At 44.4% G+C, this 25,000-nt stretch overlaps 1 protein-coding gene across 2 annotated transcripts in view; it reads right to left on the minus strand.

Moving 5' to 3' along the window:
* The window catches only part of LOC139379126 (lecithin retinol acyltransferase b, tandem duplicate 1), a 46,584-nt gene that overhangs the window by 2,771 nt on the left and 18,813 nt on the right, over positions 1 to 25,000 (minus strand). Inside the window, exons 9-18 of one of the 2 annotated variants that reach the window (XM_071121958.1) lie at positions 24,668 to 24,864; positions 23,748 to 23,812; positions 23,495 to 23,601; positions 17,939 to 18,041; positions 16,344 to 16,443; positions 15,201 to 15,240; positions 6,341 to 6,392; positions 6,034 to 6,136; positions 5,625 to 5,708; positions 3,736 to 3,853 (exon numbers count right to left, since the gene is read on the minus strand). In XM_071121958.1, coding sequence (XP_070978059.1) covers positions 3,736 to 3,853; positions 5,625 to 5,708; positions 6,034 to 6,136; positions 6,341 to 6,392; positions 15,201 to 15,240; positions 16,344 to 16,443; positions 17,939 to 18,041; positions 23,495 to 23,601; positions 23,748 to 23,812; positions 24,668 to 24,864 — 969 coding nt within the window. The remainder of the gene's footprint in view (positions 1 to 3,735; positions 3,854 to 5,624; positions 5,709 to 6,033; positions 6,137 to 6,340; positions 6,393 to 15,200; positions 15,241 to 16,343; positions 16,444 to 17,938; positions 18,042 to 23,494; positions 23,602 to 23,747; positions 23,813 to 24,667; positions 24,865 to 25,000) is intronic. The other variant, XM_071121959.1, reaches the window with a different exon arrangement.

Here is a 25,000-nt window from a genome sequence, read left to right on the forward strand (position 1 = left end):
GTAATACCATGGTCACCCCCTCCCCCCCTCTCTCTAGTAACACCATGGTCACCCCCCCTCTCTCCAGTAACACCATGGTCACCCCCCCCTCTCTCCAGTAATACCATGGTCATCCCCCCCTCTCTCCAGTAATACCATGGTCATTAACCCCAGTCTCCAGTAATACCATGGTCACCCCCCCTCTCTCCAGTAATACCATGGTCACCACCTCCCCCCCCCTCTCTCCAGTAATACCATGGTCATCCCCCCCCCCTCTCTCCAGTAATACCATGGTCACCCCCTCCCCCCCTCTCTCTAGTAACACCATGGTCACCCCCCCTCTCTCCAGTAACACCATGGTCACCCCCCCCCCTCTCTCCAGTAATACCATGGTCATCCCCCCTCTCTCCAGTAATACCATGGTCATCCCCCTCTCTCCAGTAATACCATCGTCACCCCCTCCCCCCCTCTCTCTAGTAACACCATGGTCATCCCCCCTCTCTCCAGTAACACCATGGTCACCCCCCCCTCTCTCCAGTAATACCATGGTCATCCCCCCTCTCTCCAGCAATACCATGGTCATCCCCCTCTCTCCAGTAATACCATGGTCATCCCCCTCTCTCCAGTAATACCATGGTCACCCCCCTCTCTCCAGTAATACCATGGTCATCCCCCTCTCTCCAGTAATACCATGGTCATCCCCCTCTCTCCAGTAATACTATTGTCACCCCCCTCTCTCCAGTAATACCATGGTCACCCGGCCCCCCAGTCTCCAGTAATGCCATGGTCATCCCCCTCTCTCCAGTAATACCATGGTCATCCCCCCCTCTCTCCAGTAATACCATGGTCATCCCCCCAGTCTCCAGTAATACCGTGGTCATCCCCCCCTCTCTCCAGTAATACCATGGTCATCCCCGCCTCTCTCCAGTAATACCATGGTCATTAACCCCAGTCTCCAGTAATACCATGGTCACCCCCCCCTCTCTCCAGTAATACCATGGTCACCACCTCCCCCCCCCTCTCTCCAGTAATACCATGGTCACCCCCCCCCCCCTCTCTCCAGTAATACTATGGTCACCCCCCCCCCTCTCTCCAGTAATACCATGGGCACCCCCTCCCCCCCTCTGTCCAGTAACACCATGGTCACCCCCCCCTCTCTCCTGTAATACCATGGTCATCCCCCCTCTCTCCAGTAATACCATGGTCATCCCCCCTCTCTCCAGTAATACCATGGTCATCCCCCTCTCTCCAGTAATACCATGGTCACCCCCCCCTCTCTCCAGTAATACCATGGTCACCCCCCCTCTCTCCAGTAACACCATGGTCACCCCCCCCCCCCCCCCTCTCTCCAGTAATACCATGGTCACCCCCTCCCCCCTCTCTCTAGTAACACCATGGTCACCCCCCCTCTCTCCAGTAACACCATGGTCACCCCCCCCTCTCTCCAGTAATACCATGGTCATCCCCCCTCTCTCCAGTAATACCATGGTCATCCCCCTCTCTCCAGTAATACCATGGTCACCCCCCTCTCTCCAGTAATACCATGGTCATCCCCCTCTCTCCAGTAATACCATGGTCATCCCCCTCTCTCCAGTAATACTATTGGCACCCCCCTCTCTCCAGTAATACCATGGTCACCCCGCCCCCCAGTCTCCAGTAATGCCATGGTCATCCCCCTCTCTCCAGTAACACCATGGTCATCCCCCCTCTCTCCAGTAATACCATGGTCATCCCCCCAGTCTCCAGTAATACCGTGGTCATCCCCCCCTCTCTCCAGTAATACCATGGCCACCCCCCCCCTCTCTCCAGTAATACCATGGTCACCCCCTCCCCCCCTCTCTCCAGTAACACCATGGTCACCCCCCCCCTCTCTCCAGTAATACCATGGTCACCCCCTCCCCCCCTCTCTCTAGTAACACCATGGTCACCCCCCCTCTCTCCAGTAACACCATGGTCACCCCCCCTCTCTCCAGTAATACCATAGTCACCCCCCCACTCTCCAGTAATACCATGGTCATCCCCCCTCTCTCCAGTAATACCATGGTCATCCCCCTCTCTCCAGTAATACCATGGTCACCCCCCTCTCTCCAGTAATACCATGGTCATCCCCCTCTCTCCAGTAATACCATGGTCATCCCCCTCTCTCCAGTAATACTATTGTCACCCCCCTCTCTCCAGTAATACCATGGTCACCCCGCCCCCCAGTCTCCAGTAATGCCATGGTCATCCCCCTCTCTCCAGTAATACCATGGTCATCCCCCCCTCTCTCCAGTAATACCATGGTCATCCCCCCAGTCTCCAGTAATACCGTGGTCATCCCCCCCTCTCTCCAGTAATACCATGGTCATCACCGCCTCTCTCCAGTAATACCATGGTCATTAACCCCAGTCTCCAGTAATACCATGGTCATCCCCCCCTCTCTCCAGTAATACCATGGTCATCCGACCCCCTCTCTAGTAATACCATGGTCACCCCCCCCCCTCTCCAGTAATACCATGGTCACCCCTCTCTCTCCAGTAATACCATGGTCACTCCCCCTCTCTCCAGTAATACCATGGTCATCCCCCCTCTCCATTAATACCATGGTCACCCCCCTCTCTCCAGTAATACCATGGTCACACCCCCCCAGTCTCCAGTAATACCATGGTCATCCCCCCAGTCTCCAGTAATACCATGGTCACCCCCCCCCCCTCTCTCCAGTAACACCATAGTCATCCCCCCAGTCTCCAGTAATACCATGGTCATCCCCCCAGTCTCCAGTAATACCATGGTCATCCCCCCAGTCTCCAGTAATACCATGGTCATCCCCCCAGTCTCCAGTAATACCATGGTCATCCCACTCTCTCCAGTAATACCATGGTCACCCCCCACCAGTCTCCAGTAATACCATGGTCATCCCCCCAGTCTCCAGTAATACCATGGTCACCCCCCCCCCTCTCTCCAGTAACACCATAGTCATCCCCCCAGTCTCCAGTAATACCATGGTCATCCCCCCAGTCTCCAGTAATACCATGGTCATCCCACTCTCTCCAGTAATACCATGGTCATCCCCCCAGTCTCCAGTAATACCATGGTCATCCCCCCAGTCTCCAGTAATACCATGGCCATCCCACTCTCTCCAGTAATACCATGGTCATCCCCCTCTCTCCAGTAATACCATGGTCACCCCACCTCTCTCCAGTAATACCATGGTCACCCCCCCCCCCAGTCTCCAGTAATACCATGGTCATCCCCCCAGTCTCCAGTAATACCATGGTCACCCCCCCTCTCTCCAGTAATACCATGGTCACCCCCACCAGTCTCCAGTAATACCATGGTCATCCCCCCAGTCTCCAGTAATACCATGGTCACCCCCCACCAGTCTCCAGTAATACCATGGTCATCCCCCCAGTCTCCAGTAATACCATGGTCACCCCCCACCAGTCTCCAGTAATACCATGGTCATCCCCCGAGTCTCCAGTAATACCATGGTCATCCCCCCAGTCTCCAGTAATACCATGGTCATCCCCCTCTCTCCAGTAATACCATGGTCATCCCCCCAGTCTCCAGTAATACCATGGTCATCCCCCCAGTCTCCAGTAATACCATGGTCATCCCCCCAGTCTCCAGTAATAACATGGTCATCCCCCCAGTCTCCAGTAATACCATGGTCATCCCACTCTCTCCAGTAATACCATGGTCATCCCCCCAGTCTCCAGTAATACCATGGTCATCCCCCAGTCTCCAGTAATACCATGGTCATCCCCCCAGTCCTACCGTGTGACAGCATCATGTGTGTCTGGCTGTATGAGGTGATGGAAGTATTCCCCCACCACTGTTTCCGTCAGGTGTTTCTTCAGGTAGGGGAAGTAAAGGGGGTGGCGTGATATCACACCTGAGGGGGAAGAGACCATTAATATCACACCTGAGGGGGAAGAGAGACCATTAATATCACACCTGAAGGGAGAGAGACCATTAATATCACACCTGAGGGGGGAGAGACCATTAATATCACACCTGAGGGGGGAGAGACCATTAATATCACACCTGAGGGGGGAGAGACCATTAATATCACACCTGAGGGGGGAGAGACCATTAATATCACACCTGAGGGGGGAGAGACCATTAATATCACACCTGAGGGGGGAGAGAGACCATTAATATCACACCTGAGGGGACAGAGAGACCATTAATATCACACCTGAGGGGGGAGAGACCATTAATATCACACCTGAGGGGGAAGAGAGACCATTAATATCACACCTGAGGGGGAAGAGAGACCATTAATATCACACCTGAGGGGGAAGAGAGACCATTAATATCACACCTGAGGGGGGAGACACCATTAATATCACACCTGAGGGGGGAGAGAGACCATTAATATCACACCTGAGGGGGGAGAGAGACCATTGATATCACACCTGAGGGGGGAGAGAGACCATTAATATCACACCTGAGGGGAGAGAGAGACCATTAATATCACACCTGGGGGGAGAGAGAGAGACCATTAATATCACACCTGAGGGGAGAGAGAGACCATTAATATCACACCTGAGGGGAGAGAGACCATTAATATCACACCTGAGGGGGGAGAGACCATTAATATCACACCTGAGGGGGGAGAGAGACCATTAATATCACACCTGAGGAGAGAGAGCATTAATATCACACCTGAAGGGGGAGAGACCATTAATATCACACCTGAGGGGGGAGAGACCATTAATATCACACCTGAGGGGGGAGAGACCATAAATATCACACCTGAGGGGGGAGAGATCATAAATATCACACCTGAGGGGGGAGAGACCATTAATATCACACCTGAGGGGGGAGAGACCATTAATATCACACCTGAGGGGGAAGAGAGACCATTAATATCACACCTGAGGGGGGAGAGAGACCATTAATATCACACCTGAGGGGGGAGAGACCATTAATATCACACCTGAGGAGAGAGAGCATTAATATCACACCTGAAGGGGGAGAGGCCATTAATATCACACCTGAGGGGGGAGAGAGAGACCATTAATATCACACCTGTGATGGGAAAGACCATTAATATCACACCTGAGGGGGAGAGAGACCATTAATATCACACCTGAGGGGGGAGAGAGACCATTAATATCACACTTGAGGGGGGAGAGACCATTAATATCACACCTGAGGGGGGAGGGAGACCATTAATATCACACCTGAGGGGAGAGAGAGACCATTAATATCACACCTGATCCTCTACTGTACTCTACTGTACTGTGAATTAGTCATATACGAGACATCCTCCAGCTGAACTATACAGGACACGAGACATCCTCCAGCTGTACTATACAGGACACGAGACATCCTCCAGCTGTACTATACAGGACACGAGACATCCTCCAGCTGAACTATACAGGACACGAGACATCCTCCAGCTGTACTATACAGGACACGAGACATCCTCCAGCTGAACTATACAGGACACGAGACATCCTCCAGCTGTACTATACAGGACACGAGACATCCTCCAGCTGAACTATACAGGACACGAGACATCCTCCAGCTGTACTATACAGGACACGAGACATCCTCCAGCTGAACTATACAGGACACGAGACATCCTCCAGCTGTACTATACAGGACACGAGACATATAGCTGTACTATACAGTTTTTGTACAGTGAGTCTTACCGATGTTACTAGAGTCTCCCTTGTCTCCACTCCTGGTGTAGGCCAACTCCTCCAGCCTGTAGGAGTGGGGACCACTGGGCAGATCTGGAGAGAGAGAGAGAACAGTGAGAGAAGGAAAGATAAGCAGGAACGGGAGAAGGGTCAGACCAGCATTAGACTCTGATTTTTCATAATGAACCAGCCTCTCTCTTCATTCATGGAGGAACCAGAGTGTTCCTATCTACAGAGGGGTAGGTAATCAATTAGTTCGGCCTCTCTCTTCATTCATGAGAGTAGTGTGTAGAGGACTGGGGGGGTTGAGTAGTGTGTAGAGGACTGGGGGGGTTGAGTAGTGTGTAGAGGACTGGGGGGGTTGAGTAGTGTGTAGAGGACTAGGAGGGGGTTGTGTGGAGACCAGGTGATGGCGTACCTGCGACAGGTACAGCTTTCTCCTCCGCTGGGGGCGGAGCCTCAGAGTCTGACTCCGCCCCAGTGTGCGTCTCGGCGTGCTCTCCACCAATGTGCACGTCCACCTGCAGTGATGTCATCGGTAAACAATGAATTAATACATCAACCAATGAATCAAATCAGTTGAAGTCTATCGGCCATTCAATCTACACTAACCGCAAATACATGATCCTCTTCGATCAATAAATCAACCCATTAATTAATATACCAGCAAATCTATCAATTCATCTGATCAGTATCAATGAGGAGTAATATTGCGATGACTTTACCTTCAGCTGAGACTTTGAATGCATGAAGAAGAAAGGTTTCAGAACCGGAGAGCTGGAAAAGTCATCATGAAAACAATCATGAAAACAATCATGATAAACAATCATGAAAAGACCCCCCCAAAAAAACAGGATTATTTTGTGTGTGAGAGAAAGGCTGTGTGGCAGTCAGGACATTATGCCAGCCGGTTATTGACATGCCAAAAGACAGCCGGTCTCACGGTAATTGACCGTTAATCAACATAAACATAGTTATCATCTCCAGGTCTCCACACATACAGCCTAAAAGCCACTGATCCAGACCTTTGTAACATCTACAATTTTAAAAAGCCTAATAAATCCATGTAATATAGTCTACCTACACCATCCCAATAAATCCATGTAATATAGTCTACCTACACCATCACAATAAATCCATGTAATATAGTCTACCTACACCATCCCAATAAATCCATGTAATATAGACTACCTACACCATCCCAATAAATCCATGTAATATAGCCTACACCATCCCAATAAATCCATGTAATATAGTCTACACCATCCCAATAAATCCATGTAATATAGTCTACCTACACCATCCTAATAAATCCATGTAATATAGTCTACCTACACCATCCCAATAAATCCATGTAATATAGTCTATACCATCACAATAAATCCATGTAATATAGTCTACCTACACCATCCCAATAAATCCATGTAATATAGTCTACCTACACCATCCCAATAAATCCATGTAATATAGTCTACCTACACCATCCCAATAAATCCATGTAATATAGTCTACACCATCCCAATAAATCCATGTAATATAGTCTACACCATCCCAATAAATCCATGTAATATAGTCTACACCATCACAATAAATCCATGTAATATAGTCTACCTACACCATCACAATAAATCCATGTAATATAGTCTACACCATCACAATAAATCCATGTAATATAGCCTACACCATCACAATAAATCCATGTAATATAGCCTACACCATCCCAATAAATCCATGTAATATAGTCTACACCATCCCAATAAATCCATGTAATATAGTCTACACCTTCACAATAAATCCATGTAATATAGTCTACACCATCCCAATAAATCCATGTAATATAGTCTACCTACACCGTCACAATAAATCCATGTAATATAGTCTACCTACACCATCACAATACATCCATGTAATATAGTCTACCTACACCATCACAATAAATCCATGTAATATAGTCTACACCATCACAATAAATCCATGTAATATAGTCTACCTACACCATCACAATAAATCCATGTAATATAGTCTACACCATCACAATAAATCCATGTAATATAGTCTACACCATCACAATAAATCCATGTAATATAGTCTACACAATCCCAATAAATCCATGTAATATAGTCTACCTACACCATCACAATAAATCCATGTAATATAGTCTACCTACACCATCCCAATAAATCCATGTAATAGTCTACACCATCACAATAAATCCATGTAATATAGTCTACACCATCACAATAAATCCATGTAATATAGTCTACCTACACCATCACAATAAATCCATGTAATATAGTCTACCTACACCATCCCAATAAATCCATGTAATATAGTCTACACCATCACAATAAATCCATGTAATATAGCCTACACCATCACAATAAATCCATGTAATATAGCCTACACCATCCCAATAAATCCATGTAATATAGTCTACACCATCCCAATAAATCCATGTAATATAGTCTACACCTACACAATAAATCCATGTAATATAGTCTACACCATCCCAATAAATCCATGTAATATAGTCTACCTACACTGTCACAATAAATCCATGTAATATAGTCTACCTACACCATCACAATACATCCATGTAATATAGTCTACCTACACCATCACAATAAATCCATGTAATATAGTCTACACCATCACAATAAATCCATGTAATATAGTCTACCTACACCATCACAATAAATCCATGTAATATAGTCTACACCATCACAATAAATCCATGTAATATAGTCTACACCATCACAATAAATCCATGTAATATAGTCTACCTACACTGTCACAATAAATCCATGTAATATAGTCTACCTACACCATCACAATACATCCATGTAATATAGTCTACCTACACCATCACAATAAATCCATGTAATATAGTCTACACCATCACAATAAATCCATGTAATATAGTCTACCTACACCATCACAATAAATCCATGTAATATAGTCTACACCATCACAATAAATCCATGTAATATAGTCTACACCATCACAATAAATCCATGTAATATAGTCTACCTACACCATCACAATAAATCCATGTAATATAGTCTACCTACACCATCACAATAAATCCATGTAATATAGTCTACACCATCACAATAAATCCATGTAATATAGTCTACCTACACCATCACAATAAATCCATGTAATATAGTCTACCTACACCATCACAATAAATCCATGTAATATAGTCTACACCATCACAATAAATCCATGTAATATAGTCTACACCATCCCAATAAATCCATGTAATAGTCTACACCATCACAATAAATCCATGTAATATAGTCTACACCATCACAATAAATCCATGTAATATAGTCTACCTACACCATCACAATAAATCCATGTAATATAGTCTACCTACACCATCACAATAAATCCATGTAATATAGTCTACACCATCACAATAAATCCATGTAATATAGTCTACACCATCACAATAAATCCATGTAATATAGTCTACCTACACCATCACAATAAATCCATGTAATATAGTCTACACCATCACAATAAATCCATGTAATATAGCCTACACCATCCCAATAAATCCATGTAATATAGCCTACACCATCACAATAAATCCATGTAATATAGTCTACCTACACCATCACAATAAATCCATGTAATATAGTCTACCTACACCATCACAATAAATCCATGTAATATAGTCTACCTACACCATCCCAATAAATCCATGTAATATAGTCTACACCATCACAATAAATCCATGTAATATAGCCTACACCATCCCAATAAATCCATGTAATATAGCCTACACCATCCCAATAAATCCATGTAATATAGTCTACCTACACCATCACAATAAATCCATGTAATATAGTCTACCTACACCATCCCAATAAATCCATGTAATATAGTCTACCTACACCATCCCAATAAATCCATGTAATATAGTCTACACCATCCCAATAAATCCATGTAATATAGCCTGCACCATCACAATAAATCCATGTAATATAGCCTACACCATCACAATAAATCCATGTAATATAGTCTACACCATCACAATAAATCCATGTAATATAGTCTACACCATCACAATAAATCCATGTAATATAGTCTACCTACACCATCCCAATAAATCCATGTAATATAGTCTACACCATCACAATAAATCCATGTAATATAGTCTACACCATCCCAATAAATCCATGTAATATAGCCTACACCATCACAATAAATCCATGTAATATAGTCTACACCATCCCAATAAATCCATGTAATATAGTCTACCTACACCATCACAATAAATCCATGTAATATAGTCTACACCATCACAATAAATCCATGTAATATAGTCTACACCATCCCAATAAATCCATGTAATATAGTCTACCTACACCATCACAATAAATCCATGTAATATAGTCTACACCATCACAATAAATACATGTAATATAGTCTACACCATCACAATAAATCCATGTAATATAGTCTACACCATCACAATAAATCCATGTAATATAGTCTACCTACACCATCACAATAAATCCATGTAATATAGCCTACACCATCACAATAAATCCATGTAATATAGCCTACACCATCACAATAAATCCATGTAATATAGTCTACCTACACCATCACAATAAATCCATGTAATATAGTCTACACCATCACAATAAATCCATGTAATATAGTCTACACCATCACAATAAATCCATGTAATATAGTCTACCTACACCATCACAATAAATCCATGTAATATAGTCTACACCATCACAATAAATCCATGTAATATAGCCTACACCATCCCAATAAATCCATGTAATATAGCCTACACCATCACAATAAATCCATGTAATATAGTCTACCTACACCATCACAATAAATCCATGTAATATAGTCTACCTACACCATCACAATAAATCCATGTAATATAGTCTACCTACACCATCACAATAAATCCATGTAATATAGTCTACCTACACCATCCCAATAAATCCATGTAATATAGTCTACACCATCACAATAAATCCATGTAATATAGCCTACACCATCCCAATAAATCCATGTAATATAGCCTACACCATCCCAATAAATCCATGTAATATAGTCTACCTACACCATCACAATAAATCCATGTAATATAGTCTACCTACACCATCCCAATAAATCCATGTAAAATAGTCTACCTACACCATCCCAATAAATCCATGTAATATAGTCTACACCATCCCAATAAATCCATGTAATATAGCCTACACCATCACAATAAATCCATGTAATATAGCCTACACCATCACAATAAATCCATGTAATATAGTCTACACCATCACAATAAATCCATGTAATATAGTCTACACCATCCCAATAAATCCATGTAATATAGTCTACACCATCACAATAAATCCATTTTAGACAGGTCTAAAGAAGCACGATTTGAAGAAAATGTAGTTTATTTCAGAACAACACAAGAGCATCCTCTATATTGTCCTCATGTTAGGTCCTGATCTGGCTGTGCCATATGGCTCTAGGCGACACTAGTTCATTTAGTAGACTAGATTTGCTTAGAAATCCGTGGCATTATGTTATATTATTTTATAGTCAGAAGAATACAACTGAACAAAAAAACTGAATAAAATAGAAATGATCCTTTCTCCAAATGATTTGAGGGAGGTACTCCTAAATGCTTAATGTAGAGTTCGTAATGTAACTTTAGTTGTTCTATAAACGTCTATAAACGTTGGGCTGATATGTTTAGATTTTTAATACATTGTAAGGCTGCATGATGCGACTAATGATGATTTGAAAAAAAGTGGCTTGAAAAGGCATGAGCTCTGCTTTGTTTTTCACAGGCTGTACGCACTTCACACTTCATCAGTCTCTCACTGACAATTTGACAAGCACTTGATAATGCCTCGTCATTTTCTGGCGGCATCCCATTTGTTGTGGCCGTAACGCCCCCTTAAGAAATCCATGCCTTTTGTGGCCGGTGGCCGTCATTATGATAACCAGCTGAATCACCTCTCACTCACACGGCTCTCCATCACGTGATGGGGGTCACCTCTCACTCACATGGCTCTCCATCACGTGATGGGGGTCACCTCTCACTCACACGGCTCTCCATCACGTCCATCACGTGATGGGGGTCACCTCTCACTCACACGGCTCTCCTTCACGTGATGGGGTCTTTCTCACTCACATGGCTCTCCATCACGTGATGGGGTCACCTCTCACTCACAAGGCTCTCCATCACGTGATGGGGTCACCTCTCACTCACAAGGCTCTCCATCACATGATGGGGTCACGTCTCACTCACATGGCTGTCCATCACGTGATGTGGACACCTCTCACTCACATGGCTCTCCATTACATGATCGGGTCTTTCTCACAGGCTACAAGTGAAGACAGACGCATCGGGGGACGCTACTGCGTACATCCTTATCCAATTCCGAGGTGCATATTGAAGATATTGGAACAACTGTCCACATTATCTTTTCGTCAGCCAATAAGATGAGTCGGCCTAACGAACAGCAAAAGCACTAGCCTGTCAATCTACTATCCCCTATAATAATAAAGTCAACCCATTCTATTCTGTGTGAGAAATAAATGTTCCAGACATAGTCTGGGACAGTTGTGGGATACGATAGATCCCAAAAGAAATACAACCACTAGCATAAAAATAAAATCCTGTTTTTACGCAACAGACGAGAACATTTAGCTTAAAATGGTGATAAACTATTAGTCTATCTCTTCACATTATAAGCGCAGAAATGCGAACATGGCAGTAGGCTATGAGAGCAAATGTTCCATTAGCAGGAAAACACCATTATCAACAGTGGCCACAAATGTGATTATGTATCTAATGCTTTTATTATCATCAAAGGTGCATATTTATGGTGAAAATTATCTCTCCCCAAAAACTGGAACCTCACCCACTGCTTATATGCGCCAGCTGGGCTCTTTGTAAAGCCGATTAACGCGCTTCATTTTAAGAACTTATTTTGTTTTGTTTCAGTAACATAAAAATCTTATTGAAACATATAGGCCTATGAGCTAGGCTACCAAAAGCACTCACAAACTTTTACAGAAGCACAATCGAGAGCATCCTGGCGGGCTGTATCACCGCCTGGTACGGCAACTGCTCCGCCCACAACCGTAAGGCTCTCCAGAGGGTCGTGAGGTCTGCACAACGCATCACCGGGGGCAAAACTACCTGCCCTCCAGGACACCTACACCACCCGATGTCACAGGAAGGCCAAAAAGATAATCAAGGACAAAGACCACCCGAACCACTGCCTGTTCACCCCGCTATCATCCAGAAGGCGAGGTCAGTACAGGTGCATCAAAGCTGGGACCGAGAGACTGAAAAACAGCTTCTATCTCAAGGCCATCAGACTGTTAAACAGCCACCACTAACATTGAGTGGCTGCTGCCAACACACTGACTCAACTCCAGACACTTTAATAATGGGAATTGATGGGAAATTATGTAAAATATATCACTAGCCACTTTAATATTGGGAATTGATGGGAATGGATGTAAAATATATTCTAAATAATATATGTGTGGAATTTGTTTTGTTTTATAACGAACCATTATCAAAACAAGGACAGCGGGGAAAAACATAATCTATGGATTTAAATAGAGGATGTAATCTAATGGATTTAAATAGAGGATGTAATCTAATGGATTTAAATAGAGGATGTAATCTATGGATTTAAATAGAGGATGTAATCTATGGACTTAAATAGAGGATGTAATCTATGGACTTAAATAGAGGATGTAATCTAATGGATTTAAATAGAGGATGTAATCTAATGGATTTAAATAGAGGATGTAATCTAATAGACTTAAATAGAGGATGTAATCTAATAGATTTAAATAGAGGATGTAATCTATGGATTTAAATAGAGGATGTAATCTATGGACTTAAATAGAGGATGTAATCTATGGACTTAAATAGAGGATGTAATCTAATAGACTTAAATAGAGGATGTAATCTAATGGATTTAAATAGAGGATGTAATCTAATAGACTTAAATAGAGGATGTAATCTAATGGATTTAAATAGAGGATGTAATCTAATGGATTTAAATAGAGGATGTAATCTAATGGATTTAAATAGAGGATGTAATCTAATGGATTTAAATAGAGGATGTAATCTAATGGATTTAAATAGAGGATGTAATCTAATGGATTTAAATAGAGGATGTAATCTATGGACTTAAATAGAGGATGTAATCTATGGACTTAAATAGAGGATGTAATCTAATGGATTTAAATAGAGGATGTAATCTAATGGATTTAAATAGAGGATGTAATCTAATGGATTTAAATAGAGGATGTAATCTATGGACTTAAATAGAGGATGTAATCTATGGATTTAAATAGAGGATGTAATCTATGGATTTAAATAGAGGATGTAATCTATGAATTTAAATAGAGGATGTAATCTAATAGACTTAAATAGAGGATGTAATCTATGGACTTAAATAGAGGATGTAATCTAATGGATTTAAATAGAGGATGTAATCTAATAGACTTAAATAGAGGATGTAATCTAATAGGCTTAAATAGAGGATGTAATCTAATAGACTTAAATAGAGGATGTAATCTAATGGATTTAAATAGAGGATGTAATCTAATAGACTTAAATAGAGGATGTAATCTATGGATTTAAATAGAGGATGTAATCTATGGATTTAAATAGAGGATGTAATCTAATGGATTTAAATAGAGGATGTAATCTATGGATTTAAATAGAGGATGTAATCTATGGATTTAAATAGAGGATGTAATCTATGGACTTAAATAGAGGATGTAATCTAATGGACTTAAATAGAGGATGTAATCTATGGATTTAAATAGAGGATGTAATCTATGGATTTAAATAGAGGATATAATCTAATGGATTTAAATAGAGGATGTAATCTATGGATTTAAATAGAGGATGTAATCTATGGACTTAAATAGAGGATATAATCTAATGGATTTAAATAGAGGATGTAATCTATGGACTTAAATAGAGGATGTAATCTATGGACTTAAATAGAGGATGTAATCTATGGACTTAAATAGAGGATGTAATCTATGGATTTAAATAGAGGATGTAATCTATGGACTTAAATAGAGGATATTTTTCCCCGTGGTTTATTTTCAGACAAGTAGGCTATACTCCTGTTGTAAAGAGAAGCAATGTGCTTAATATTAGGAAAGTTGATAGATAAATAAATATAGTAGTCCTAGCCTTTCGAAAGCTGATGGGATCCTCTTCTTTTTAACAGAGGCCATCACTCGGTTTTCTCATACAATTACATTTGGCCTATTGAAATGTTGCGGAGCTCTCATGAAGTGTTTGATTAGATTTTTCGAAGACATTTGCATTGATGTCAGAGTGATTAGAGGGACAATAGAGTGCTGAGTACCAGGCAGTAAGTTTGGTAGGCTACTAATGACCATCAGCAGCATCAGAGCTTGGAGAAGCCTTATTTACCGTAACCAAACGGTCACGTTGACTTGTGACCGCCGGTTTGGCGGTAATACGGTCACCATAACAGCCCTGTGTGTGAGCGTATATGAGAATCCCTTTTAAATACTTACACTCTTGGTCGTCCTCCAACTATGCCCATGAGTCCAGGAGCTAGGAGAGAGAGAACACACAGACATGGTTTAGCTAGTGGTTGTGAACATGAGGAATCCAGACACACACACACAGACACACACCAGACACACACACACACACACACACACACACACACACACACACACACACACACACACACACACACACACACACACACACACACACACACACACACACACACACACACACACACACACACACACACACACACACACACACACACACACACACACACACACACACACACACATACATACAAACACACACAAACACACACACACAATAGCTAGTGGTTGTGAACATGAGAAAACCAGACACACACACACACACACACACACACATACACACACACACACAATCCAGACACACTATAGCTAGTGGTTGTGATTATGAGGAATCCACCCTAACATCTGTCCATGTACAGACAGTGGATCAATCCCAAGTGCACTACAGTAGAAAAGACCCACAGGACTCTGGTTAATGGTAGTGCACTATATAGGGAACAGGGAGCCATTTGGGATGCCTCCTGTTAGTCATATGGCAATATGCTGTTACTGTAACTCTGTGTCAACATAACATTCGTTCCCGCATTCACTGATTCATACAGAGTTCAACTAAGGAACAGAGGGAGGGAGGGAGGGAGAGAGAGAGGGAGGGGGAGAGGGAGGGAGGGGGAGAGGGAGGGAGGGAGGGGGAGAGAGAGGGAGGGGGAGAGGGAGGGAGGGGGAGGGAAGGGGAGAGACAGGGAGGGGGAGGGAGTGAGGGGGAGGGAGTGAGGGGGAGAGAGAGGGGGAGGGAGGGAGGGGGGAGAGAGGGAGGAGAAGGGAGAGAGGGGGAGGGGGAGAGAGAGAGAGAGAGAGAGAGAGAGAGGGAGGGAGGGAGGGAGGGAGGGAGGGAGGGAGGGAGGGAGGGAGGGGAGGGGAGGGAGGGAGGGAGGGGAGGGAGGGAGGGAGGGAGGGGAGAGGAGGAGAGGGAGGGAGAGGGAGGAGAAGGGGGACAGTGTGTGTGTGTGTGTACACAGTGTGTGTGTGTGTGTACAGTGTGTGTGGGCATCCTACATCAATGCGAGCTTATACTAGCGTGTGTGTTTACGCTCCTACCCATGCCCGTTCCTGCAGGTGCTATCTCCCTGGCAAAGAACTCCAGAGCTTTCTTCTGTTTATGACGCACAGCCATCCAGACTACCACCTCTCTAGGGGTCTGGAGAGAGGAGGGAGGAGGGGAGAGGGAGAGAGAGGGAAGAGGGGAGAGGGAGAGAGAGGGAGGAGGGGTTAAGGAGTTAGAGAGAGAGAGAAGGAGAGAGAGAGGGGGGGGGTGAAGGAGTTAAGGAGAGAGAGAGAGAGAGAGAGAGAGAGAGAGGGGGGGGGTGAAGGAATTAAGGAGAGAGAGAGAGGTGGGGTGAAGGAGTTAGAGAGAGAGAGAGGGGGGGTGAAGGAGTTAAGGAGAGAGAAAGAGGGGGGTGAAGGAGAGAGAGAGAAAGAGAGGGGGGGTGAAGAAGAGAGAGAGAGAGAGAGAGAGAGAGAGGGGGGAAGGAGAGAGAGAGAGGGGTGAAGGAGAGAGAGAGACGGGGGTGAAGGAGGGGGGTGAAGGAGAGAGAGAGCGTGAGAGGGGAGAGAGAGAGAGAGAGCGAGAGAGGGGAGAGAGAGGGTGGGTGAAGGAGAGAGAGAGAGAGGGGGGGTGAAGGAGAGAGAGAGAGAGGGGGGGTGAAGGGGAGAAAGAGGGGGTGAAGGGGAGAGAGTTTAGAAATGCTGTATGAATCCATTGCCAGCAAGGCCCTTGGTGGGTAAATAGGCATGAAACAGGTTCACCCCTGACCCCTGACAGTCATACACCCTGTTGGTGTGGGTCCCAAATGACACCCTATTACACGGGGTATTAATACCAAGTTGATGTGCAGGGGTACGAGGTAATTGAGGTAGATATGTCCATATAGGTAAGGATAAAATGACTAGGCAACAGGACAGATAATGAACAGTAGCGTATGTGATCAAATCAAATGTATTCATAAAGCCCTTCTTGCATCAGCTGATATCTCAAAGTGCTCTACAGAAACCCATCCTAAAACCCCAAACAGCAAGCAATGCAGGTGTAAAAGCACGGTGGCTAGGAAAAACTCCCTAGAAAGGCCAAAACCTAGGAAGAAACCTAGAGAGGAACCAGGCTATGTGGGGTGGCCAGTCCTCTTCTGACTGTGCCGGGTGGAGATGTGACGAGTCACTGGCTGTCACTAGCTAACACTGGCTATCACTAGCTAACACTAGCTACCACTAGCTAACACTAGCTGTCACTAGCTGTCACTAGCTGTCACTAGCTGTCACTAGCTACCACTAGCTACCACTAGCTGTCACTAGCTGTCACTAGCTGTCACTAGCTACCACTAGCTACCACTAGCTGTCACTAGCTACCACTAGCTGTCACTAGCTGTCACTAGCTGTCACTAGCTGTCACTAGCTAACACTAGCTGTCACTAGCTGTCACTAGCTAACACTAGCTAACACTAGCTGTCACTAGCTACCACTAGCTAACACTAGCTAACACTAGGAGCCCCCAGTGTTGAGAGTGAGTGTGGCTGATGTGCTGCTGCCTACCCTCACCACCTGGGGGTGGCCCGTCAGTAGCACACAAACCTATTCAACACACACACACACACACACACACACACACACACACACACAGACACACAGACGTAGCGTACCGTGTTATTGCTGTGTGGTCCGTAGGTATCTTCTGCTCCCAATACCTGAATGTTGACAGCGGTGAAGTCCTCCAGACCCAGCTGCTTGAACATCCGACGCGTCCTGTTATAACACACACACACACACACACACACACACACACACACACACAGACAGACACGCACACACACACACATACGGTCCTAAAACAACCACAAGTGCATTTCAGTGGTGGCCCATCCATTAGGGCGTGAGAGGCATCGCCTCATATATAAACTCAGCAAAAAAAAGAAACGTCCTCTCACTGTCAACTGCGTTTATTTTCAGCAAACGTAAATATTTGCAATATTTGCATGAACGTAAGATTCAACAACTGAAACATAAACTTGAACAAGTTCCCACAGACATCTGACTAACAGAAATTGAATAATGTGTCCCTGAACAAAAGGGGCTTGGATTGTATTTCCAGCTATACAGAGTGGAGTCGAATCCTGATGGAGCTGGTGTACTCCATGTCCTTTCCAACTGTTAAAAAAACTAATAAATTACAACGACATATGTTACATAATAAAAGACTGAATGCTATTAAGGCAAGAACAGATCAGATCAATTAGCACTGAATGCTATTAAGGCAAGAACAGATCAGATCAATTAGCACGGAGGTGTGAAGTGAGAGGTGTCCAAGCCCTTGAGCCCAACAATGGCAGGAGAGTCTCACAACCTCCCAAATGCCTTCGAAGCTCCCTCCATCTGTGAAGAGGGTCATTACAATACCGTACCCCCTGGATTCATCTCTATTTTGAACTGATATGCAACCAGGACACTTCAATTGTAAATGACTTCGATAAGAAACAATATTGTTGCTTTTGATCACATCAGAAGATATCCTCCTCGCAATCTCTAAAATACGACAGCCAAAGGACGACTTTGTATGGACGTCGTAAAGGACCATTCGATGAAAGTGAAGAGGTATAGTTAGCTAACGACCTCCTTTTCCACGTGAAGAAAAAAAAACGGTGAACAGACACTTGCTAGCTACTGTGGGACAGACTGTTTTGTTCCCGGGACTCGGGACTGTGACTCTCTATTGGTTAGACAGACTCTTGGCCTCCCATCCTATTCTAACCACCTCTCGCCGGCTTTTTTTTGCTGTACAATATGGTCTTGTTGCCATCTGATGCACATTCAAATGTCATAAATCAACACTGCAGAGCTCTCCTTGTCCTCTGCCGTGCCCTGATTGTATTACTACTGATGATATCTGGAAATGTGCATGTACACCCTGGCCCATCTACTGTTGCTAGCCCCAATTCTGACTTGTGCTCTGATATCTGCTTCACTGATTTCTGCTCTAGTAAAAGCCTGGGTTTTCTGCACGTTAAAACCTCTAGTGACTCCCCATCCCGGGTCCGGGATCGTAATCATCGACTGACACTAATTAGCATAACGCAACGGACATAAATATTCCTAGAAATGAAAATCACAAGTGAAATATATTGAGACACAGCTTAGCCTTTTGTTAATCACCCTGTCATCTCAGATTTTCAAAATATGCTTTACAGCCTGACAAGCATTTGTGTAAGTTTATCGATAGCCTAGCATAGCATTTTGTCCAGTTAGCAGCAGGTAACTTGGTCACAGAAATCAGAAAGCAAATCAGAAAAACAATCAAATTAAATCTTTTACCTTTGTTCAGATGTTTTCACTCACGAGACTCCCAGTTAGATAGCCAATGTTCATTTTTTCCCAAAATATTATTTTTGTAGGCGAAATAGCTCCGTTTGTTCTTCACGTTTGGCTGAGAAATCGACCGGAAATTACTGTCACGAAAACGCCAAAAAATATTCCAAATTAGCTCCATAATATCGACAGAAAAATGGCAAACGTTGTTTATAATCAATCTTCAAGGTGTTTTTCAAATATCTATTCGATAATATATCCACCGGGACAATTGGTTTTTCAGTAGGACCGATTGGAATAATGGCTACCTCTGTATTTTACGCGAGAATCACTCTGAGAGCATCAGGTGACCAGTTGCGCAATGTAGCCGCTTACGGCTATTCTTCAACATAAATGCGTAAAACTACGTCACAATGCTGTAGACACCTTGGTGAAAACGGAGAAAAAGTAATCTGGTTGATAGCCCATTCACTGCTCAATAGGGACGCATTGGAACGCAGAGCTTTCAAAAGATGAGTCACTTCCGGATTGGATTTTTCTCAGGCTTTCGCCTGCAATATCAGTTCTGTTATACTCACAGACAATATTTTTACAGTTTTGGAAACTTTAGAGTGTTTTCTATCTGTCAATTGTATGCATATTCTAGCATCTTGTCCTGACAAAATATCCCGTTTACTACGGGTTACCATACCAGGCAGTGATGCAACCTGTCAGGATGCTCTCGATGGTGCAGCTGTAAAACCTTTTGAGGATCTGAGGACTCATGCCAAATCTTTTAAGACTCCTGAGGGGGAAAAGGTTTTTGTTGTGCCCTCTTCACCACTGTCTTGGTGTGGTTGGACCATGTTGGTGATCTGGACACCAAGGAACTTGTCTGATCGTTGTCGGTGATCAGGCCTACCATTTGTGTCATCGGCCAACATAATGATGGCCTGGCCATGTTGTCAGGTAGAACAGGAGGGGACTGAGCACGCACCCCTGAGAGGTCCCATGTTGAGAATCAGCGTAGCAGACATGTTGTTGCCTACCCTTACCACATGGAGGCGGCCCGTCAGGAAGTCCAAGATCCAGTTGCAGAGGGAGGTGTTTAGTCCCAGGGTCCTTAGCTTAGTGATGAGCTTTGAGGGCACTTTGGTGTTGAACGCTGAGCTGTAGTTAATGAATAGCATTCTCACATACTGTAAGTGTTCCTTTTGTCCAGGTGTGAAAGGGCAGTGTGGAGTGCAATAGAGATTGCATCATCTGTGGATCTGTTAGGGCTGTATGCAAATTGGAGTGGGTCTAGAGTTTCTGGGAGGATGTTGATGTGAGCCATGACCATCCTTTCAAAGCATTTTATGGCTACAAATGTGAGTGCTACGGGTTGATAGTCATTTAGGCAGGTTACAATCAAATCAAATCAAATTTTTTATTTGTCACATACACATGGTTAGCAGATGTTAATGCGAGTGTAGCGAAATGCTTGTGCTTCTAGTTCCGACAATGCAGTAATAACAAGTAATCTAACTAACAATTCCAAAACTACTGTCTTGTACACAGTGTAAGGGGATAAAGAATATGTACATAAGGATATATGAATGAGTGATGGTACAGAGCAGCATAGGCAAGATACAGTAGATGGTATCGAGTACAGTATGTACAAATTAGATGAGTATGTAAACAAAGTGGCATAGTTTAAAGTGGCTAGTGATACATGTATTACATAAGGATACAGTCGATGATATAGAGTACAGTATATACGTATGCATATGAGATGAATAATGTAGGATAAGTAACATTATATAAGGTAGCATTGTATAAAGTGGCTAGTGATATATTTACATCATTTCCCATCAATTCCCATTATTAAAGTGGCTGGAGTTGAGTCAGTGTCAGTGTGTTGGCAGCAGCCACTCAGTGTTAGTGGTGGCTGTTTAACAGTCTGATGGCCTTGAGATAGAAGCTGTTTTTCAGTCTCTCGGTCCCAGCTTTGATGCACCTGTACTGACCTCGCCTTCTGGATGATAGCGGGGTGAACAGGCAGTGGCTCGGGTGGTTGATGTCCTTGATGATCTTTATGGCCTTCCTGTGACATTGGGTGGTGTAGGTGTCCTGGAGGGCAGGTAGTTTGCCCCCGGTGATGCGTTGTGCAGACCTCACTACCCTCTGGAGAGCCTTACGGTTGAGGGCGGTGCAGTTGCCGTACCAGACGGTGATACAGCCCGCCAGGATGCTCTCGATTGTGCATCTGTAGAAGTTTGTGAGTGCTTTTGGTGACAAGCCGAATTTCTTCAGCCTCCTGAGGTTGAAGAGGCGCTGCTGCGCCTTCTTCACAATGCTGTCTGTGTGAGTGGACCAATTCAGTTTGTCTGTGATGTGTATGCCGAGGAACTTAAAACTTGCTACCCTCTCCACTACTGTTCCATCGATGTGGATAGGGGGGTGTTCCCTCTGCTGTTTCCTGAAGTCCACAATCATCTCCTTAGTTTTGTTGACATTGAGTGTGAGGTTATTTTCCTGACACCACACTCCAAGGGCCCTCACCTCCTCCCTGTAGGCCGTCTCGTCGTTGTTGGTAATCAAGCCTACCACTGTTGTGTCGTCCGCAAACTTGATGATTGAGTTGGAGGCGTGCGTGGCCACGCAGTCGTGGGTGAACAGGGAGTACAGGAGAGGGCTCAGAACGCACCCTTGTGGGGCCCCAGTGTTGAGGATCAGCGGGGAGGAGATGTTGTTGCCTACCCTCACCACCTGGGGGCGGCCCATCAGGATGTCCAGTACCCTGTTGCACAGGGCGGGGTCGAGACCCAGGGTCTCGAGCTTGATGACGAGCTTGGAGGGTACTATTAGTGTTCCTGGACACAGGGACTATGTTGGTCTGCTTGAAACATGTTGGTATTACAGTCTCAGACAGGGAGAGGTTGAAAATGTCAGTGAAGACACTTGCCAGTTGGTCAGCGCATGCTCGGAGTACACGTCCTGGTAATCCGTCTGGCCCTGCGGCCTTGAGAATGTTGACCTGTTTAAAGTTATTACTCACGCTGGCTGCAGAGAGCGTGATGACACAGCCGTCTGGAACAGCTGATGCTCTCATGCATGTATCAGTGTTACTTGCCTCGAAGCCAGCATAGAAGTTATTTAGTTCGTCTGGTAGGCTCGTGTCACTAGGCAGCTCTCGGCTGTGCTTCCCTTTGTAGTCTGTAATAGTTTGCAAGCCCTGCCACATCCGACGAGCGTCTGAGCCGGTGTAGTACGATTCGAAAGCCAGTCAGTTTCCAAAAGTGTTGGAAAAAATAATCAATAATCATCTGGCTGGCTTTCTTGATGTCTATAGTATTTTCTCTGGTATGCAATCCGGTTTCCGCTCAGGTTATGGATGTGTCACTGCATCCTTAAAAGGTCCTAAATGATGTCACCATTGCCCTTAATTCTAAGCAAAGTTGTGCTGCTATTGGTTGGACAGCTTATTAGTGCCTTTGAATTCATACAATGACACACTTTAGCTAGCTACCCAGCTGGTTCCTTTCTGTTAGCATGTGCATGTAGTATGTACACCATCATGCTTTCAGGATACCTGTATCGGTTTGGATTGGATGCTAACGCTAACTGTTAGATGACGCTCTTTGCTAGCAGTGTGCTAATTAAATGCCATAGGTTTGTATGGGACTGGATGCTAACGCTAACTTTTAGATGACGCTCTCCGCTAGCAGTGTGCTAATTAAATGCCATAGGTTTGTATTGGACTGGATGCTAACGCTAACTGTTAGATGACGCTCTCCACTAGCAGTGTGCTAATTAAGTGCCAAGGGTTTGTATTGTGTATTGGATGCTAACACTAACTGTTAGATGACGCTCTCCACTAGCAGTGTGCTAATTAAGTGCCATTGGTTTGTATTGGACTGGATGCTAACGCTAACCGTTTGATGATGCTCTCTGCAGTGCGTCTGGCCTTCTCGGTGGCTCTGGGGCCCCCTACTGGACACACTGCTGTAGCCCTGTACCCATCCATGTAGGTGGCACACACCTAGGGGGAAAAAAAAAAATACATTTCGTTCATTGATTTAAATGAGAATGAAGATATTTGACTCGTATAATATCAACAGGACAGACTTCTGTGGCTCTGAACCTGGGGATGATCACTGGGAAATAGTTTTTACTGTGTAGTGTTACCTTGTAGTCATTGGACGGAGAAAAACCTCTGGCCCCGGTCACTTTGACAGCCCCTCCCTCCACTCCTGAAGACAGACAGAGACAGAGACATCAGACACACAGCCCCTCCCTCCACTCCTGAAGACAGACATAGACAGAGACATCAGACACACAGCCCCTCCCTTCCTCCCTCCATATTTTCAATCCTAATTGCATCCCATTTATCTCCCTCCTCCAGGGGACTCTGTCCATCTGTCTGTCTGTTAACAGGGGACTCTGTCCATCTGTCTGTCTGTTAACAGGGGACTCCATCTGTCTGTCTGATGTCTGTCAGGATGTTCATCAGAGGTTGAGCTGAGGACAGTGAGTCAGTTCAGAAAGGGTTTCGTTTGGATTCAGACTATGGTTCAACTAAGGTTCAGATGTGACTCACTCCAGATGTGACTCACTCCAGATGTGACTCACTCCAGATGTGACTCACTCCAGATGTGACTCACTCCAGATGTGATTGTTTAGGGTTTATTGTAGGGATACAGGGTTCACCCTCTAGTCCACGTTAGGGTTGTCCTCCACTGTAGCTTTCTACCTGACACTGCTCTAGAGGAGATCTGCATGGAGGAATGGGCCAAAATACCAGCAACAGTGTGTGAAAACCTTGTGAAGACTTACAGAAAACGTTTGACCTCTGTCATTGCCAACAAAGGGTATATAACAAAGTATTGAGATAAACTTTTGTTATTGACCAAATACTTATTTTCCACCATAATTTGCAAATAAATTTTTTCTTCTCATTTTGTCTGTCATAGTTGAAGTGTACCTATGATGAAAATTACAGGCCTCTCTCATCTTTTTAAGTGGGAGAACTTGCACAATTCGTGGCTGACTAAATACTCTTTTGCCCCACCGTATGTGTGTGTGTGTATGTGTATGTGTATGTGTACCTGCTACTTCAGTGATGTTGACGTTAGAGAAATCACAGGTGACGTCTGGAAGCAGGTATTTCTGCGGGTCACCGATCTCGTACACCAGTTGCTCGGCAACAGTTCCAAACGACACCAATCCGCCTGTTTTGGGCGGCTTAGAGAGAATGAAGGAACCATCAGCTGAACACTCCACCACTGGGAATCCCATGTTATCCCTGGGAGGGAGGGAGGAGGGAGGGACAGAATGAAGGAACCATCAGCTGAACACTCCACCACTGGGAATCCCATGTTATCCCTGGGAGGGAGGGTGGGAGGAGGGAGTGAGGGGGGAGGGAGGGAGGGAGGAGGGAC

The sequence above is a fragment of the Oncorhynchus clarkii genome, chromosome 21 (assembly GCF_045791955.1).
Source record: "Oncorhynchus clarkii lewisi isolate Uvic-CL-2024 chromosome 21, UVic_Ocla_1.0, whole genome shotgun sequence".
Classification (NCBI taxonomy): Eukaryota; Metazoa; Chordata; class Actinopteri; order Salmoniformes; family Salmonidae; genus Oncorhynchus; species Oncorhynchus clarkii.